This window comes from Nycticebus coucang, chromosome 14, assembly GCF_027406575.1.
Source record: "Nycticebus coucang isolate mNycCou1 chromosome 14, mNycCou1.pri, whole genome shotgun sequence".
Taxonomy (NCBI): domain Eukaryota; kingdom Metazoa; phylum Chordata; class Mammalia; order Primates; family Lorisidae; genus Nycticebus; species Nycticebus coucang.
This window is the reverse complement of record NC_069793.1, coordinates 66,932,984-66,953,860: the sequence shown is the minus strand read 5'-3', so window position 1 is coordinate 66,953,860 and position 20,877 is coordinate 66,932,984. Positions and strand designations below refer to the sequence as shown.

At 42.1% G+C, this 20,877-nt stretch overlaps 1 protein-coding gene across 4 annotated transcripts in view; it reads right to left on the bottom strand.

The window, feature by feature from the left end:
* Positions 1–6,384: 6,384 nt before the first annotated feature.
* The window catches only part of PAAF1 (proteasomal ATPase associated factor 1), a 51,987-nt gene continuing 37,494 nt past the window's right edge, over positions 6,385–20,877 (bottom strand). For 3 of the 4 annotated variants that reach the window (XM_053560622.1, XM_053560625.1, XM_053560624.1), the window contains 5 exons: positions 20,086–20,177; positions 17,063–17,178; positions 13,651–13,733; positions 12,821–12,903; positions 6,385–6,795 (listed from right to left, as the gene is read on the bottom strand). In XM_053560622.1, coding sequence (XP_053416597.1) covers positions 6,718–6,795; positions 12,821–12,903; positions 13,651–13,733; positions 17,063–17,178; positions 20,086–20,177 — 452 coding nt within the window. In that variant the 3' untranslated portion in view covers positions 6,385–6,717. The other variant, XM_053560623.1, reaches the window with a different exon arrangement.

Below are 20,877 nucleotides of genomic sequence, written 5' to 3'. Positions count from 1 at the left end.
CAGGCGCCCGCCACAACACCCGGCTATTTTTTGGTTGCAGTTTGGCTGGGGCCGGGTTTGAACCTGCCACCCTCAGTATATGGGGCCGGCGCCCTGCTCACTGAGCCACAGGCGCCACCCAGCAACCTTAAACTCTTAGGCTCAAGGGATTCTCTTGCTTCAGCCTCCCAAGTAGCTGTGACTACAGGCGCCCTCCACAATGCCTGGCTATTATTAGAGAAGAGGTCTTGCTCTAGCTCAGGTGAGCTCAGGCAATCCACCCACCTTGGGTTCCCAAGTGCTGGGATTATAGGCATGGGCCACCACCCCTGGTTCTTTTCCTTTTGGATTATGCTTTTTGTGTTTAGTTTATTTCCCTAGCCAGACCCAGTGACTCATGCTTGTAATCCTAGCACCCTGGGAGGCCGAGGTGGGTGGATTGCCTAAGCTCACAAGTTTGAGAACAGCCTGAACAAGAGCAAGACCCTGTCTCTAAAACTAGCTGGGCCTTGTGACAGGTGCCTATAGTCCCAGCTACGTGGGAGGCTGAGGAAAGGGAATTGCTTGAGTCCAAGAGTTTGAGGTTGCTGTGAACTATGATGCCACGGCACTCTACCAAGGGCAACAAAGTAAGACTCTGTCTCAAAAGAAAAAAAAAACTCATATGTGAGATCATAAAGATCTTTATCTATTTGTTCTTCTAAAATTTCATTTCACATTTAAATTCTTGTTTTTTTTGGAGACAGATCCTCAAGCTATAGCCCTCGGTAGAGTGCGTGGTGTTACAGCTCACAGCAACCTCTAACTCCTGGGCTTAGGTGATTCTCTTTCCTCAGCCTCCCAAGTAGCTGGGACTACAGGCACCCACCACAATGCCCAGCTATTTTTTGTTGCAGTTTGGCCAGGGCCGGGTTCGAACCCGTCACCCTCAGTATATGGGGCCAGCATCCTACCCACTAAGCCACAGGCACGGCCCAAGGCAGTAGAATCTTACATCAAGTTCCCAATCCTGTCTGTTAGCTACTAGCTTTATGACCTTAAATAATTACTTCTTAGCCACAATTATCTATTTGTAAAATGAAATCTGAAATTACCAGTTTTTAAATTTCCAAGCTTTTTTGTAGATTTTAATTTGCATTTATTTAATTACTAATGAGGTTGAGCATTCTTTCATGTTTGTTTGTTTCATTTACTCTTATTACCAAGAAAAAAGGTTATAAACTTAAACCCAGGCCAGGCGCCGTGGCTCACCCCATAAATTGCAGCACTCTGGGAGGCTAAGGCAAGTAGATTGCTTGAACTCAGGAGTTTGAGACCAGCCTCAGCCAGAGCGAGACCGCATCTCTAGAAACAATAGTCAGGTGTTGTGGTGGACACCTGTAGTCCCAGCTACTCAGGGGGCTGAGGCAAGAGGATCACTTGAGCCCAGGAGTTGGAGGTTGCTGTGAAGTAGGAGATCAGGGCACTCTACTAAGGGTGACAAAATAAGACTTCGTCTCCAAAAAAAAGAAAAGAAATAACTGGGGAAGGGCGGCCCCTGTGGTTCAGTGAGCAGGGCGCCGGCCCCATATACCGAGGGTGGCGGGTTCAAACCCAGCCCTGGCCAAACTGCAACAAAAAAATAGCCGGGTGTTGTGGCAGGCGCCTGTAGTCCCAGCTACTCGGGAGGCTGAGGCAAGAGAATCGCCTAAGCCCAGGAGTTGGAGGTTGCTGTGAGCTGTGTGACGCTACGGCACTCTACCGAGGGCAATAAAGTGAAACTCTGTCTCTACAAAAAAAAAAAAAAAAAAAGAAATAACTGGGGAAGAAGGAAAAGTTCTACCTTATAGTAGAATACCAAGTATAAATGTAGAAATAATGATGGAATAAGAAAGTCCCCATTTGGTAATTATAGGAGTAACTAACCCAGAGAATCATCAAAAGAATGCTACAACTAGTCGATGCAAGTTTTATGAGGAACAGGATATTTATATAGTTTCAAAGTAGCTCCCCACAAAAATGCTTATTAATTTTCCTGTGCAGAAACATGGCAGATATCATTTTAACCACATTAACATCAACTGACATTATAAACATGATGCATAAAAACAAGTGCTGGCAAGGACGCGGAGAAATCAGAGCCCTCACCCTACTAGTGAGAATGTAAAATGGTACAGCCACTTCGGAAAAATTGGCAGTCCCTCAAAAAGTTAAATATAGTTACCATCTGACCCAGCAATTCCATTGTTAGGTATGTACCAAGCAGAACTGAAGACATATTCATTCATACAAAAACTTGCACATGATGTTGCTAGCAGCATTATTCACAATAACCAAAAAATGAAAACACAAATGTCAAACATCAAATGTCCATCAACTGATGAATGCATAAATAAAACACGATATACGAGTCAGGGTTCTCCTAAGACACAGAACAGGGTGTACATGTGCACACACACAGAGGAGACAGACAGAATATTAAGGCATTGGGGCTGGTGCAGTGTTGCCACCTATAATCCCAGTGTTCTGGGAGGCTGGAGGTTGGATACCTTGAGGTCAGGAGTTCAATTTTTTTTTTTTTGAGACAGGGTCTCACTTTGTTGACCTTGGTAGAGTGCCATGGCGTCCTAGCTCACAACTTCAAATTCTTGGGCTCAAGAAATTCTCCTGCCTCAGCCTCCCAAGTAGTTGGGACTACAGGTGCCTGCCACAATGCCCGGCTATTTTTATTTATTTATTTTTTTCTATTTTTTTTTTCTAATTTTTTTTTTTTTTATTGTTGGGGATTCATTGAGGGTACAATAAGCCAGTTACACTGATTGCAATTGTTAGGTGAAGTCCCTCTTGCAATCATGTCTTGCCCCCATAAAGTGTGACACACACTAAGGCCCCATCCCCCTCCCTCCATCCCTCTTTCTGCTTCCCCCCCCCATAACCTTAATTGTCATTAATTGTCCTCATATCAAGATTGAGTACATAGGATTCATGCTTCTCCATTCTTGTGATGCTTTACTAAGAATAATGTCTTCCACTTCCATGCCCGGCTATTTTTAGAGATGGGGTCTCACTCTAGCTTAGGCTGGTCTCAAACTCCTGAGCTCAGGCGATCCACCTGCCTTGGCCTCTCAGAGTGCTAGGATTACAGGTGTGAGCCACTATGCCTGGCCTGAGGTCAGGAGTTTGAGACCTGGGAAACATAGCAAGACCTCATTTCTACAAAAAAAAAAAAAAAAAAAAAGAATTAGCCAGGTGTGGTGGCCCATATCTAGTTACTCGGGAGGCTGAGATGGAGGATCAGTTGAACCCAGGAGGTCAAGGTTACACTAAGCTATTATTTAGTCATCATACTCCAGTCTGGGAGACAGAAACACTGCCTCTAAAAATATAATAAGGATTGGTGCCTGTAGTTCAGCAGCTAGGGCACCAGCTACATACACTGGAGCTGGCAGGTCCAAATCCAGCATGGGCCTGCCAAAAAACAAGACAACTACAACCAAAAAATAGCTGGGCGTTGTGGCAGGCGCCTACAGTCCCAGCTACTTGGGAGGCTGAGGCAAGAGAATTGCTTAAGCCCAAGACTTTGAGGTTGCTGTGAGCTATGATGTCACAACATTCTACACAGGGCAACAGCTTGAAGCTCTGTCTCAATATATATAAATTAAATAGAAAAAATATAGACAATATATGCATAAAGAGACCTCTTCGACAAAAAGTTCTTTAAGTATTGTGAGGCCAACGTTGAGGCCCATGCTCAATAGCTGCCAGCTTTTCAGATCTGAGAGAGAGAAGTACTTCTCACAAAAAGTCACAAGGGGGCATCAGAAAGCCAGAAACAAGGCTTAGCACAGTTCTCTTGGCTTGTACCACAGTGAATGGAAGTTGTCCTATCCTGCCTTACCCAGAATGCACTCCTTAACCTTAAAGAAAAAAGAAAAAGCTTTTTCTGCTGAAAACTGGGGCTCCTTCCATTCACAGGAGACAAAGTTATGGAGCACCTGAGAGCTGGCCTCCGTTCCTTCTGTTTGGGTCTGGATTTCAGAGCAGCTGTCAAGGGTCACTACATTTATTACAATCAAGCAAGACATCCCTCTGGAGACCCAAGAAAGGTGCTCACGAACCTGATGGCAATGTAGAAGAGTGAGCCTCACAATGGGAATTGGATCCATTCACTTGCTGTGTGCACTCAGTCATATCTTCCCTCGTGCTGTCTACTTCTTTTAAAAGATTTTTTTCTATTATAAAGTATAATTTATATCTACTTACATGGTACAAAGTATTGTTATGATTTATGTATATAGGATGGAATAATTAAATCAACGTAGTTAACATATCCATCACTTTAAATGTGCAACATTTTTTGTTGTGAGAACATTTGAAATTACTCTCTTAGCAATTTTGAAATGTACAATACTCTATAATTAACTATATTCATCACATCATGCAACAGATGTCAAAAAGCAACATATTCCTCCTGAGACTGGGTACCATTTGACCATTTTCCTTCTACCACAGCCTCTGTAAACACCTCTATCCTTCTACATCCCTAAATTCCACATGTAACTGACAGCAGCTTATCCAATTTTTTCTTTTTTTTGAGACAATGTCCTACTGAATCACCCTGGGTAGAGGGCTGTTGCATCATAGTTCACAGAAACCTCAAACTCTCTGGCTCAAGAGATCTTCTTGCCTCAGCCTCCCAAGTAGCTGGGACTAAATGCACCTGGCTAGCTTTTGCTATCTTAGTAGAGACCAGAGGGGTCTCACTCTTGCTCAGGCTGGTCTCAAACTCCTGAGCTCAAGCAGTGCATGTACCTCAGCCTCCCAGAGTGCTAGGATTATAGGTGTGAGCCACTGTGCATGGTCTTTCATCCTTAGAAACATGTTTCAATGTTTCTAAGCTCTGGAATATGTCCTTTCTGGTCTACCTGACCCTATGACAAATCACTCCTTCAAAGGAAATTGCTCTAGTCATAGAGGTCTCTTGCTGTCTGCTTGTATAATTACATGGTGTAGCAGAGGGAGCGCAGTCCTTGGAGACGGACCAAGGTCCAAATCAAGTCTGGTGTTTAATTTCTTGAATTAACATCCTTATCTGAATAAAAAGGAATAATAACATTTGCTTTTATGATGTTGCAAGGATTAAATGTAGTAATATAGTACATAGGACAGAGTAAACATTTAATAGATACTCAATGAATTTCAGTACTTTATTTTTACACTTTGGCTTAGGCATAAGCAATAGGGTGTTTTAGGGGGAAAAAAAAGATTTAAAATTAAAGTTCTTGGTCACTAGTACCATCGGCATATCACTTAATCGCTTTGAGTCTCACCACTTACAGGCCACAGTGTAATTATAAAAATTATATGAAAATACACCTTTAAGAACTCTGTCCACCATATTATTACCCCAGCCAGGAATTATCTTCCTCACTTAAATAAATCAAAATCTTAGCCTGCATGTTCCAGCTAAAGTGTTGCATCCCCTAAGAAACTTTTCACAAATAATCTCTAAAATATAAATTATATGGTATCCATACTATGGACATTATTAGAAGAATGAGGAAGGTCTAAATGCACTGAGATGGAAAAATACTAGAGATATTAAGTGAAAATAAACCACAGAACACCTACATTATGATTCCATCCTTATGCTAACGTTAAACCCTTCCATGGTTTCCCAATGCAAACCAAAGGAAGTCCAAGCTCCTTACCAGATATTCAAGCTTCTCTGCTATTTGGGCCCTGCCAATCACCCTAGCTCAATTCCTATAGACCAGTGGTTCTCAACCTTCCTAATGCCTTGACCCTTTAATACAGTTGCTGTGGGTTGCGACCCACAGGTTGAGAACCGCTGCTATAGACCAAGCTTGCCATCCTATGAGCTCTGAGTTCCAGTTGTGACTAAAGTGCCATTTGCCATCTCTTTCTCTAGGTCAGTGGCTCTCAAACTTTAGTGTGCATCAGAATCACCTGGAGTGCCTATTAAAATACAGACTGCTGGATGCACCCATAGAATTTCTGAGTCAGGTTTAAAGTTGTTCCAAGAATTTCTAACAAGTTCCCAGGTGATACTGACTCTGCTGTTCCAGGGCCCACACTTTGATAGCCACTGCCTTTACAATGACTGTGATTCGAGTTCTTCATCTACTTACAGGCAGGCCAACCATGCTGGTGTGCCTAGGCCCTAGCTTTGACACTCAAGCCTCTGTCACAGAAACCACTCAGTTCCAGGCGAACTGGGACAGTTGGTTATCAGCTGTGTAAGAATCTCTCCCAGGTCACAGCTTCCAGGACATTTGTTGCTACTGCTAAGCAATCCTTCTCTATGACCAGGACAACAGGGAGCACTAAGGAAGGAGTTCCTTCTTCTTGACTGTTTGCTGGAGTAAAAGCATTTTAAAAAGTTTTTCAAATTCAGGTACCTCTAAACATATTTTCTTTATTTCTTCCAGAGAACAGGCTTTAGTCCTCTGGTCCTTGTAAACGTTTAATACAATTGGTATAAGAACAAACTGGAAACATCCATATCCTTGCCCTGTGTTGCTGGGGTGAGTTTATACAAAGAGTTGGCAGAAATGCAGTGAACACAAATGAGCTTCTTACTCAGTTCAAAGTAGGTCTAGGATAGTTCCATATGGGTCAGTACAGCTGACTGAGATTTCCAAGGGGTGTCCAAGACACTAGTCCTTGGTAAGGACTAAGATGTTTCTGCTCATTCTTAATCAGGGTCAAACTTTTGGGACTCCTCTTTCCAAGAGATCAGAGGTCAGAAAGCTGATAGCGTCGCACAAGACCATCTCGACAACATGTGTAGATCTGTTTCTCCCATGTGGCTACCTGAAACACAAGAATGCATAGTTCAGGGCGGCGCCCGTGGCTCAGTGGGTAGGGCGCCGGCCCCATATACTGAGGGTGACGGGTTCTAACCCGACCCCGGCCAGCTAAAACAGCAGTGGCAACTGCAACAAAAATAGCCAGGTGTTGTGGCAGGCACCTGTAATCCCAGGTACTCGGGAGACTGAGGCAAGAGAATCGCCGTAGCCTAAGAGCTGGAGGTTGCTATAAGCTGTGATGCCATAGCACTCTACTGAGGGGACCAAAAAAAAAAGAATACATAGTTCAGGGGAAGCCTGGGATTCTTCCATTCCAAAAAGATGGAGCCCTATCACTGACTCACACTATTCCAAGAGAGTCTGACAAGCTTTACTGATTCCAAAAGCAAGAGAAGAATTATATATATGATATAGGCAGTCCCCAAGTGATGAAGGAGATAGGTTCTGTAGATCTGTTCTTAAGTTGAACTTGTATGTAAGTTGGAATTGGTATATTTACCTATTACTTATAACAGCGTCTGTTAATAAGTCTGAGATGTACATAAGTCAGATGTTTGTAACTTGAGGACTTCTTGTATATGTACTCACAAAATTGATGGAATTGACTCCAGAATAGAGAAACTAATTGACCTAAGTGGAAAATAAACCCATTAGTGTTGTTCATAGTTCAGTACATAGGGCCCTCACAAGTGAGGAGATAATCTACAGAGGGGCTTGGGTATTCCTGAAACTCAAAATTGAATGCAAAAAAGCGTTCTGATTATGTGCCTTTTATTCTGAGGAGGATTTCATCAACTTCTCAGAGAAAACATCATGAAATCTGAAGTTAACTTAATCTCAGGTTTATTACCAAGTGGCATGATGTAGGGTAACTTTCTGAACACTTCTGGGCACCAGTATCCTCACTTACAAAATAGAAACATGTTAATTCACAATATAGAACACTATGAAGGAATTTTAAAAAATGAAATGGCTATACCTTGCATATACACTTAACCTGGAAAGAGCTCTAGATATTAAGTAAAAAACCACTACCACCACCACCACGTTACATGGAAAGATACATGAAATGATCTCAATTATGGAAAGCCTAAAAATAAAATTATATTATTTACACAGATACATAAAGATTTAAGTATGTATATTATCTGAAAAGTCTTTTTTTTTTGACAGAGTCTCACTTTGTCACCCTTGGTAGAGTTCTGTGGCATCACAGCTCACAGCAATCTCAAACTCTGGGGCGCAGCAATTCTCTTGTCTCAGCCTCCCAGGTAGGCAGGACTACAGGTGCCTGCCACAATGCCTAGCTATTTTTAGAGATGAGGGGGGTCTCACTCTTGCTTAGGCTGGTCTTGAACTCATGAGCTCAGGCAATCCACCTGCCTCAACCTCCCAGAGTGCTAGGATTATAGGCATGAGCCACCATGCCCAGCCCTTGAAAACAGTCTTTTTTTTTGCAGTTTTTGGCCAGGGCTGGGTTTTAACCCACCACCTCCAGCATATGGGGCTGGTGCCCTACCCCTTAAAGCCACAGGCGCTACACCCCTTGAAAACTGTCTTAAAAGACATGTGCCAAACTGTTAAAGTTTGTTACTTCTGGAATAAGGTCGGGAAACCAGCCCCAAACACACTATGGGTTTCCTTCCAGTGACCAGGTGGTACAAAAAGATCGACAGAAGTTATTAGGAAAATTAAAAAATAATAGATTAAACACAAAGGAAAAAGGCTGAAGAGCAGTGAGGATTCGGGATGCGCCACACCCTTGTTCATGAGGCTTCTAGTATGGTACCCCGAGTATCAGGCTAGCTCAGTATTTATTTCATACATCAGTGTTACAATCATAAATCTCATGAAGGCAAGGCAAACAATCCTGTCACAGTTCTTGCTGGGCTTGCATTTCTTTAACTAAACTAATTCTTTAATTAACTATGTTAATTGTATGGATTTACTTGCTACTTTTATTGTTTTAAGGTATTTATGACTTTTTTTTTTTTTTTTTTTTGAGACAGAGTCTCACTACATCGCCCTGGGTACAGTATCATGGTGTCATAGCTCACAGCATCCTCAAACTCTTGGGCTTGAGCAATTCTCTTGCCTCAGATTCCCAAGTAGCTGGGACTACAGGTGCACGCCACAACACCTGGCTATTTTTTGTTGCAGTTGTCATTGTTGGTTAGCTGGCCTGGCCGGGTTCAAACCCGCCAACTTTAGTGTACGAAGCTGGTGACATAACCACTGTGCTACGAGCACTGAGCTGGTATTTATGATCTTAACACAGAGTCTAGACAGTGGCACAGCTTAGGAGTAGGACGTCAGAGAAAATAACCCAGCTAGACCACTGTTGCAAATCACAGATGTGATTTTTTTAATACCCTGAAAGCCTTGTGTCCAGACAGATAGACTCCTTTGACCAAACACAGGTGACAGAAGAAAAGAGATATTTCAGCTGGGCATGGTGGCTCATGCCCATAATCCTCGCACTCTGGGAGGCCAAGGCGGGCAGATAGTTTGAGCTCATGAATTTGAGACCAGCCTGAGCAAAGCAAGACCCCATATCTACTAAAAATAGAAAAACTAAGGCAAGAGGATTGCTTGAGTCTAAGAGTTGGAGGTTGCTGTGAGCTATGATGCCACAGGACTCTATCCAGGGCAACAGCTCGAAACTCTGTCTATAGCCGGGCGTTGTGGCGGGCGCCTGTAGTCCCAGCTACTCGGGAGGCTGAGGCAGGAGAATTGCCTAAGCCCAGGAGTTGGAGGTTGCTGTGAGCTGTGTGATGCCACGGCACTCTACCGAGGGCCATAAAGTGAAACTCTGTCTCTACAAAAAAAAAAAAAAAAGAAACTCTGTCTAAAAAAAAAAAAAACAAGAAAGAGAAGGTAAAATAAAAAGCTTTTAAATTGTTATGATTCTGTATTTTTGAATTTTTATTTTTATTACTTTCTTATTTTTTCAGCCTCCCAAGTAGCTGGGACTACAGGTGCCTACCACAACACCTGGCTATTTTTTTGTTGCAGTTATCTTTGTTGTTTACCTGGCCAGGTGGGGTTTAGCTGGCCAGTGGTGCCCTACCCACTGAGCTACAGGCACCGCCCATGCATTTTTGAATTTTTATAGGTAAGTATAAATTGTATAACTTTTTTCCTCTCTTTTTAAAAAAAGTTTAATTTTTAATAATGGATATGAAATAGTTGCATTTGGTAAAGACATACAATGTCTAATAATCAAATCTGGGTAACTGCAATTTCCATTAGTTAGAAGCATTCCAATTTCATTCTTTTAGTTGAAGTACACCACAACTTAATCGTGGATTGTAGTCACTTTGTTGTGCTATGAAATATTGTTCATTCTATACAAGAATATTTTTGTACACATTAACCATCCCCACTTTATCCCTCCCAGCCTCTGGTAACAATCATTACAATCTCTGTCTCCATGAGATCAATTGTTTTGTTTTTTTTTTTTTTTGAAACAGAGCCTCAAGCTGTCACCCTGCCGTGGCATCACAGCTCACAGCAACCTCCAACTCCTGGGCTCAAGCAATTCTCTTGCCTCCACCTCCCAAGTAGCTGGGACTACAGGTGCTCGCCACAACGCCCGGCTATTGTGTTTTTGGTTGCAGCCGTCATTGTTGTTTGGCGGGCCTGGGCTGGATTCGAACCTGCCAGCTCAAGTGTATGTGGCTTGCGCCTTAGCCGCTTGAGCCACAGACGCAGAGCCGAGATCAACTGTTTTAACGATTAGCTTCCACATATGAGTAAAAACATATGACGTTTGTCTTTCTGTACTTGAATTACAGTACTAATGTTTCTTGGTTCCATCTGTAGTTGCAAATGGCAGGATTTTATTCTCTTTGCGATTATATAATATTCCATTGTGTATATGTACCATATTTTCTTCATCCATCCATCTGTAATGGACATTTAGGATGACTCCACATCAAAAGACTGTGGTGAATAATGCTACAGTAAACCTGGGAGTGCAAACTGATATACTGCTGTTCTTTCTTTTGGTGTATGACTAGCAGTGACATTGCTGGGTTGTACGGTAGTTCTATTTTTTTTTTTTTTTTACATATACAGATGTTTCTTTGGTTTCCACTTTTTGCCTTCACAAAATCAAAAAGGCTTAAAATTTAATAACAATGTTTAAGATAAGGACTAGAAACAAAAACCTTGTAAAGAATGAACCAAGATAAATACATTCAGAAATCAGACGATTGCTGCAACAAAATATTAAGCAATAATAATGATAATAATGCAAAAAAAGAACATTCACATTGTCAAATAATAACTCTATAATAGAATGATTTGACTCTGAGGTTCAGTATGGAGTCATTAGTTAACTTCTTATTATTTTTTTTCCAAAGTTGCAAAAAATAGACAACTAATATTTGTAAATAAAAATAAAAGACAATAAAAAAAAACAGATCATGCCAAATCTTATAGACAACAGAAAAAGAAGAAATATTTCAAAATCATTCTACTTCATCTGGATTCATCAGAAAAGTAGAACTTTTTTTTTTTTGTTGTTGCAGTTTGGCCGGGGCTGGGTTTGAACCCACCACCCTCAGCATATGGGGCCGGCGCCCTACTCACTGAGCCACAGGAGCCGCCCTGAACTTTTTTTTTTTGAGACGGAGTTTCACTAGAGTGCTAGGAATACAGGCGTGAGCCACCAAGCCTAGCCTAATTGTGTAACTTTTTTAAAATTACAAGAAAAAATAAGAATAGGAATACCTTATTCTTAGGTATAAGAAAAGAATAAGAAAAAATAAGAATAAGAATACCACTATAACAAATGGTAACAAAGATTAAACAATACAAATAAAATATTTAGCACAATGTGTGATCCGTAAGTATTACTTCCCTTTTTGTTTTTCTCTTTTCACTCTAATCAAATGAATCAGCCATGAACTTTTAACAGTAATAATAATAATGAATAAGGCAAATAGAATACTTTATATTCAGAAAGAACTTCCCAGACCAAGCATGATGGCTCATGCCTGCAATCCTAGCACTCTGGGAGGCGGAGGCAGGTGATTGCTTGAGCTCATGAGTTCAAGACCAGCCTGAGCAAGAGTGAGACCCTGTCTCTACTAAAAGTAGAAAAACTGGCTCAGCGTCTATAGTTTAATGGTTAGGGAGCCGGCCATATGCACTGGGGCTGGTGGGTTTGAACCCGGCCCAGGCCTGCTAAACAACAACAACAACAACAACAACAACAACAAAATAACTGGGTGTTGTGGCGGGCACTTGTAGTTCCAGCTACTTGGGAGGCTGAGGCAAGAGAATTGCTTAAGCCCAAGAGTTTGAGGTTGCTGTAAGCTGTGACACCATGGCACTCTACCAAGGGTGACATAGTAAGACTCTGTCTCAAAATAAATAAATAAATAAAAATAGAAAAACTAGCCAGGCACTGTGGCAGGCACCTATAGTCCCAGTTACTAGGGAGGCTAAGGCAAGAAGACTACTTGAGCCCAAAGGTTGCTGTGAACTATGAGCCCACAGCACTCTATTGAGGGTTGAGATTCTGTTGAAAAGAAGGAAGGAAGGGGAAGGAAGTTAGTTCCAAATGCATTATCCCACTACTATTCTCAAATGACTAAAGAGGTGAAGTAATTTTTAAAGTAAATGATGAAGTCACTTTTGACTTAAAATCTTTTCTTCCGGGAGGCAAAGGAGTAGGGCACTGGCCCCATATACCGGAGGTGGCAGGTTCAAACTGGGCTTGGTCCAAAAAAAAACAAACAAAAAAACCCTGCAAAAATCTTTTCTTCCTATCCTGCCATACTGCTTATACAATAAGCAGTATTTTATTACTCCTAGTGATCACAAAATAGCTGGATACAGTCCCCTAAAAGCACTGGATCCCAAGTGAGAATCATCCAGGCCTGGTCTCCTCTCAGGTGTGCACCTTTTTTTTTTTTTTTTTCCACTTTTTGGCTGGGGCCAGGTTTGAACCCACCACCTCCAGTATATGGGGCCTGTGCCCTACTCCTTTGAGCCACAGGCACCACCCAGGCCTGTACCTTGTACACAGCGTCACAGTCAGCGCCAGTGAGCTCAATGACATAGTCTAAGTCTTGCTGGACAATGAAACAGCTTCCATCACCTAAAAGGTAGAAAAAAATATATAGGTTACAATCAAAGAGTTTAGTGCAATCCTTCTTACTAATCACGCCTGTGAAGATCCATGGTATCCCTTAATATATACCTGTTCCATCCATTTACCAACCCCACTCCCAAACTCCATGCCAAATATTTCCCCAGATCAAGGTACTCACTTTACCTAGAATATATGGTTAAGCATAAAACACAGTACACAGCAAGCACTCAGTAAATGCTAATTTTCTTCTTTTGCCCCCCCCCCAATCTATGACTTTCCATACATCGTAGCTTCAGCCTCCAATGTCCATCTTTGTATTTCTAGCTGGTAAAATCTTGATTGGCTGACATGTCACCTAGTCCCTGAAGACCTTGCTGACAGCACTCCTACCTCTAGAATTAGCTATTCTCCACATTCTCAGGGAGTACTTACATAATTCAAACTGAACTGCAGTCACATGTTCACATGTGTGTTTGCCTTACTAAGTGTGAGCTCCTTTAGGGTAGAGACACAGTGGGCACTGAGCTAACTGCTGAGGAGGGGGGCGGATGAATAAGTCACCATCCTTGAGGAGCTTGGACTGGAGAAGGACAAAGCCAATCACAATGTAGAATGATAAACTCCACTGATAAGCAAATATGCCAAAGAACTGTGGAGGATCATATCCCAGTTCATCCATACATCAGGCACTGAAAACGATGTTCAATTAACTGAACTTCAGGGAAGCATCTCTCAGTTGGCCTGTGGACCTACCTTGGCTAGCAACGAATCCATCTTTGAAACTCAACAGGGACAGAACTGGTGCTCCTGATCTATGGATGACTTGCACTGGAGTCCTAGGATTCAGAGTAAAAGGAACAATTTTACTTTTTTTCTTCAAAAGCAGTGTTTGACTATATTCAACATGTAGCACTAACCATATAAAAACAAATTGGACAAATGTGGAGAAAGATTAAACATTCATATAGTTTTTCTCCTGGCAAGATCTTTAACTGGCAGAATAAAGAATTTCATCAAACTACCTTAGAGTAAATCGAAACATGGCTCTAATCATGAACTAAGTCACCACCCAAATCTTGAGTTATTTATTTATTTTTTTTCTTGAGACAGAGACTCACTCTGTCCCCCTTGGTAAAGTGCCAGGGCATCATTAGCTCACAGCAACCTCAAACTCTTGGGCTCAAGTGGTCCTCCTGACTCAGTTTTTCATTTTATTTTCTTTGAGACAGAGTCTCACTATGTTGATCTCGGTAGAGTGCTCACAGCAACCTCAAACTCTTGAGCCCAAGCGATTCTCTTGCCTCAGCCTTCCAAGTAGCTGGGACCATAGGCGACCGCCACAATGCCTAGCTATTTTTGGTTGTAGTGGTCATTGTTGTTTGGCAGGCCTGGGCTGGGTTCAAACCCACCAGCTCTGGAGTATGTGGCTGGCACCCTAGACACTAAGCCGAGCCCTCAGTTTTTCATTTTTAGTAGAGACAGGGTCTCACTCTTGCTCAAGCTGGTCTCGAACTCCTGAACTCAAGTGATCCATTCGCTTCCTCCTTCTAGAGTGCTGGTATTACAGGTGTGAACCACCGCACCAAACCCAAATCTTGAGTTTTCAAGGGTAGATTTGACATAGAGTGAAGATAATGTTAACAGTATGTTACCTTTTCACTAAAAGAATTAAGACTAGTTGTGAAATATTATAACTGTCAGGACTCTAAAAAGAGAAATCAATTTAGTATACTATAAATGTAAGGGTGAGTTTACACATACAATAGTGATTAGATTCCCTATTTCCATGGAGGCAAAAAAAGGGCAAAAATAAAATAAATGATGGAAAAAAAGGTGTAAGCAAGTCACCATCTAGTGGAATATCTTCATTGCTCTTGTAATAAAGTCTAAACTTAGGAGGGCAGGTAAGGCCTCAGCAGGCTCCTATTTTCCTGTCTGGCATCACTTCTCACCCCATCTGCAGGGTATATACCTGTCACACCAAATTAGTCAGAGAACCCTGAAAATGATACTTTTATACCCTTCATGCTTCTATACATTGTGGTTCTACCCAGGCCAGGTCCTCCCCTTTTCCCTTACTTCCTAACAAGATCCAATGCTTCTCATTTCCTTGGAGAAGCAGTCTCACCTCCTTCCCTCCCCTTTTGGTGCTTCGTCAAATTCATGTGGACAGCCCTGCCAGATCAGTGATCACAATGAATCACAACAGTCTTTTACTTATCTATACCACTAAAAACTCCAAGTATCTCAGAGGAGAGTCCATCTCTTTTCTGTTTTTCAGTGTCCTGCACCAAACCCAGTACAGGGTTTCAATAACTATTAGTTGAACAAAGGGAGGAAGTAAAAGGGAGAAGGGACAGAAGCATAGAAACTGTTAAATCTTGCAACAGAGAGACTGATTCTCTTTGGGTATCTTTAAGATGAAGATAAGACCTGTTTTAGATGAGTCATAATCAAAGCTAAATAAGGATCAAAGCTGACTTACTTTAACTAAAAATGATCATTCAGTCTTAGACTAGCGTAGGTGTAATATCATAGACAAAATTACTGAGATGTTTAAACTTAAGAGAAAAAAGAAAAAGAAAAAAGTTCTAGATCATTCTAAATGAAATTATAGTTCACATTTAAGCTTGATTTCCAAAGCAATCATTAGAGTCATATAATCATGATGATATAAATCAAATGACCCCTTTTTTTTTTTTTTGAGTCAGAGTCTCACTATGTCACCCTCAGTAGAGTGCCATGGTGTCATAGCTCACAGCAACCTCAAACTCTTGGGCTTAAACAATTCTCTTGCCTCAGCCTCCTAAGTAGGTGGGACTACAGGCGCCCACCACAATGCCTGGCTATTTTTCTTGTTGTTGTTGTTGTTGTTGTAGTGGTCATTGTTGTTTGGCAGGCCCAGGCTGGGTTTAAACCAGCCAGCTCCAGTGTATGTGGCTGATACCCTAGATGCTGAGCTACAGCCGCCGACCCTGACTCAAATCACCTTTTAATATGATTCCAGCAAAATAAGAACAATCAGAATATTTAGACCAGGAAATCATTATACGTCAGGCATGGTGGCTCATGCCTGTAATCTTAGCACTATGGGAGACTGAGACAAGTGGACTACTTGAGCTCAGAAGTTCAAGACCAGTCTGAGCAAGAGTGAGACCCCGTTTCTAAAAATAGCCAGGTGTTGGCTCAGTGCCTATAGCTCAGTGGCTAGGGCGCCAGCCACATACACTGGAGCTGGCGGGTTCAAACCCAGCCCAGGCCTGCCAAACAACAATGACAACTACAACCAAAAAATAGACGGGCATTGTGGCGGGTGCCTGTAGTAGCAGCTATTTGGGAGGCTGAGGCAAGAGAATTGCTTAAGTCCAAGAGTTTGAGGTTGCTGTGAGCTGTGATACCACAGTACTCTACCAAGGGTGACACAGTAAGACTGTCTCAAAAATAAATAAATAAATAGGGTGGCACCTGTGGCTCAAGGAGTAGGGTGCCAGCCCTATATACTGGAGGTGGTGGGTTCAAACCCGGCCCTGGCCAAAAACTGCAAAAAAAGAAAAAAAGAAATACTCTTTAAAGAAAATAAATAAAGAAAGAAAATAAAAAATAAAATAAAAGTAGCTGGGTGTTGTGGCAGGTACCTGTAGTTCCAGCTACCTGGGAGGCTGAGGCAAGAGAATTGCTTGAGCCCAAGAATTTGAGGTTGCTGTTAGCTATGATGCCATGGCACTGTACCAAGGGCATCAAAGTGAGACTTTGTCTCAAAAAAAAAAAGGCTCAGCACCTGTAGCTCAAGTGGCTAGGGTACCAGCCACATACACCAGACCTGAATCCAGCCTGGGCCCGCCAAACAATAATGACAACTACAACCAAAAAATAGCTGGGCATTGTGGTGGGCACCTGTAGTCCCAGCTACTTGGAACTCTGAGGCAAGAGAATTGCTTAAGCCCAAGAGTTTGAGGTTGCTGTGAGCTGTGATGCCACAGCACTCTACCCAGGTGACAGCTTGAGACTGTCTCCACCAAAAAAAAAAAAAAGAAAGAAAAAAGAAAACCATTATAAATGGAAAAATACACCCTTGATCCAATATGCTGGCTAAATCAATGTTAAAGCCAACAAAAAAGCTCTCCTCTGCAGAAGACCTAAATCATGCAAATGAATGGTGACTCACCTTGGACTCCTCACATCCAGCTGATAAATGTTTCCATCTTGTGTCCCAGCCAACAGCAAGAAGCCAGACAGAAAAGTACAGCAGTTGAAGGCATCTGAGCCAACAAAGAGGAACACCTAAGAACAAGCAAGGAGACAAAAATGCCGTTTAAATACTAATTTGTTTCCAGGAATAAAGAGTTCACTATTTTTAAAGACATTTTCTTTCTTTCCCCTTTAATCATTCTTATATAGTATATTAGGCACTCACCAATAACTGAGAAGGAAATACTCCCAGGATTTTAGGAGCCTAAGGTTGGCTAAGGACTTGAGCAGAATACCATATTGTGAGGTAGCAACACGTTGTTCCCTAGAAATCTCACCATCAAAAGGCCTTCTTTTCCCTTTTTCAGTATAACCCTCAATTTGAAAAACATTTATAATTTCTACATTTAAGTTTTGCTTCATGTCACTTCCAGCAACCTTTTCAAGGGTGGCACTTTGTAGAAAAAGAAACAAGCTTAAATAAAGTAGCAATGTCAAGAATCATTATTCTCCCTATACATACGAAAAAAAAGTATTAGGTTTTCTTTCTCCTTATTTTTTACTTCTTATTTATTTGTTTTAGTTATTTGAGACAGAGCCTCATTCTGTTACCCTAGGTAGTGTGTAATGGCATCATCATAACCCACAACAACCCCAAACTCTTGGGTTCAAGAGATCCTCCTGCCTCAGCCTCCTGAGTAGCTAGGACTACAGGCACCTGCCACAATGCCCAGCTAATTTTTCTATTTTTAGCACAGATAGTCTGTATAGATAGTCTTACTCTTGCTCAGGCTGTTCTCGAACTCCTGATCTCAAGCAATCCACCCACCTTCACTCTTATTCAGGCTGGTCTTGAACTCCTGATCTCAAGTAATCTACCTACCCTGGCCTTTCAGAGTGCTAGGATTGTAAGCAAGAGCTACCTCACCTGGCCTTCTCTTTTATTTTCAAGATTGGGGGGAGGGGATGGTCTCCCTATGTTGCCCAGGCTTGTCTCAAACTCATAGCCTTGAGGGGTCTCCCATCTTGGCCTTCCTAGCTGTTGAAATTGTAAGCATGGGGCACTGCACCTCGCTTAGATTTTCATTTACTCCTTACTTTTTGGGGGGCAGTTTTCACTGGGGTCAGGGTTGAACCCACCACCCCCAGTATATGGGGCTGGCGCCCTACTCCTTGAGCCACAGGTGCCGCCCCCATTTACTCCTTACTTTTAGCTCAAATTGACAATCATTTTTCCCTCAAATGTTCTAAAAAGAAAAAAGAAACAACAAAACAAAAATACCCTGATTTCCCTTTGGATATAAAAGCCAGCATGGCAACACAAGTGCAAAGGCAATATTAACAGAAATGATGATATTCCTGAAACAAACTTTGAAAGTGGCAATATCACCAATGCAATAATAACAAGACGAAATGAAAATAACAAACCCTGTGGCCAAATCAAATCATTAAAGTTATCTGGATCATGACAGGAGCTAGAAGGAAATTTTAAAAATCTTATCTCAGAGAAGACAGAATTTAGCTAAGAGCACTGTCTGCCTATCAAAACTTCAGAGGATGAAGGAAGAAAATTCAACTAATGGTTTTGATCATTAATTGATCAAGAGTCCTGAATGCATGAGTCCTTTGCTCAGATTTTCTTCCCATTACCTTAGAAGTAAAAAGACCCATAAAGAAAATCTATACAACCTCATCATTTTATATATAGTACACTAAGGCCAGGAGAGGGAAAATGACTTAACAAAGGTCACAAAGCAGTAGTAGAGTATTTAGTCCTTGTCAGATAACCCTATGAGGTAAGTCCTGTTATGCCCAGTTTAGTGATAAGAAAACTAAGGTTCAGAGAGGTTAAGTAAGCTGTCTAATGTAGTCATTAAGTAGAAGAGCTGATATTTAATTACGTTGCTCTTATTCCAAATCCCATGCTTTTAATTGCCATACAGTACTGCCTCTCACCCATGCAGCTTCCTCAAAAGTGGGCACAGAGAGCAAACAGAAAAGGTTTCAAAACAACTTTCCAAGAATCAGTGACCAGGTTGCCTCTGAGTTAAAAGATCTTATAGGAGCTTTTCCCCTAAGCGGCCTGAGGGGATCTGTGAAAATGGTTCGTTAGGGCGGCGCCTGTGGCTCAGTCGGTAAGGCTCCAGCCCCATATACCAAGGGTGGCGGGTTCAAACGCGGCCCCGGCCGAACTGCAACCAAAAAAATAGCTGGGCGTTGTGGCGGGCGCCTGTAGTCCCAGCTATTCGGGAGGCTGAGGCAAGAGAATCGCTTAAGCCCAGGAGTTGGAGGTTGCTGTGAGCTGTATGAGGCCATGGCACTCTACTGAGGGCCATAAAGTGAGACTCTGTCTCTACAAAAAAAAAAAAGAAAATGGTTCGCTATTCACTTGACCCGGAAAACCCCACAAAGTCATGTAAGTTGAGAGGCTTCAAATCTTCGTGTTCACTTTAAGAACACACGTGAAACTGCCCAGGCCATCAAGGGTATGCATATACAAAAAGCCACCAGTATCTGAAGGATGTCACCTTAAAGATGTGTACCATCCACAATGTTACAATGGTGGAGTTGGTAGGTGTGCCCAGGCCAAACAGTGGGGCTGGACACAGGGTCGGTAGCCCAAAAAGAGTGCTGAATTTTTGCTGCATGTGCTTAAAAATGCGGAGAGTAATGCTGAATTTAAGGGTTTAGATGTAGATTCTCTGGTCGTTGACCATATCCAAGTGAACAAAGCACCCAAGATGCATCGCCGAACTTACAGAGCTCATGGTCGCATTAACCCATATACATGAGCTTGCCCTGCCACATGGAGATGATCCTTACTGAAAAGGAAAAAACTGTTCCCAAACCAGAAGAAGAGGTAGCACAGAAGAAAAAGATATCCCAGAAGAAACTGAAGAAACAAAAACTTATGGCACGGGAATAAATGCAACATAAAATAAATGCAAAATAGTAAAAGGACTGAAAAAAAAAAAAAAAAATCGTATAGGAAACACTTGCCGGCTGCCTGCTCTGTAGTCCTAAGCACTGAAGCTTCTTATCCTCCCGGGCCACCAGCAGCATTTTTGCCTCTGTTCCAACCTCTCGTTCACCTGCATGACAGATAAGCTATGTTAGTAACACCTGGCTGATCAGCTGGCAGTGCCCACAAACCACAGATCCTGGTGGTGCCTGTGTCTCAAAGGAGTAGGGCACCAGTCCCATATACTGGAGGTGGTGGGTTCAAATCCAGCCCTGGCAAAAAACTGCAAAAAAAAAAAAAAAAAGCATAGATCCTTATAGCTATTTCCTGACTGCGCTCTATGTTAGTGACTCACTTGTTAATTGAAAAGAAACATTTATTATGTTCTACATCTTACTGTGGTATTATTTATGCAACTGTACACATTAGAACTATGCAGTTAAAAAGGGTGACTCTTGGGCGGCGCCTGTGGCTCAGTCGGTAAGGCGCCGGCCCCATATACCGAGGGTGGCGGGTTCAAGCCCGGCCCCAGCCAAACTGCAACCAAAAAATGGCCGGGCATTGTGGCAGGCGCCTGTAGTCCCAGCTGCTCAGGAGGCTGAGGCAGGAGAATCGCTTAGGCCCAGGAGTTGGAGGTTGCTGGGAGCTATGTGAGGCCACGGCACTCTACCGAGGGCCATAAAGTGAGACTCTGTCTCTACAAAAAAAACAAACAAAAAAAAACAAACAAACAAAAAAAAAAGGGTGACTCTTACTATATGTAAAACATACCTCAATAAGGCTAACCTTAAAAATATTAAATTAATTGTAATGTGATAAGATACCACACT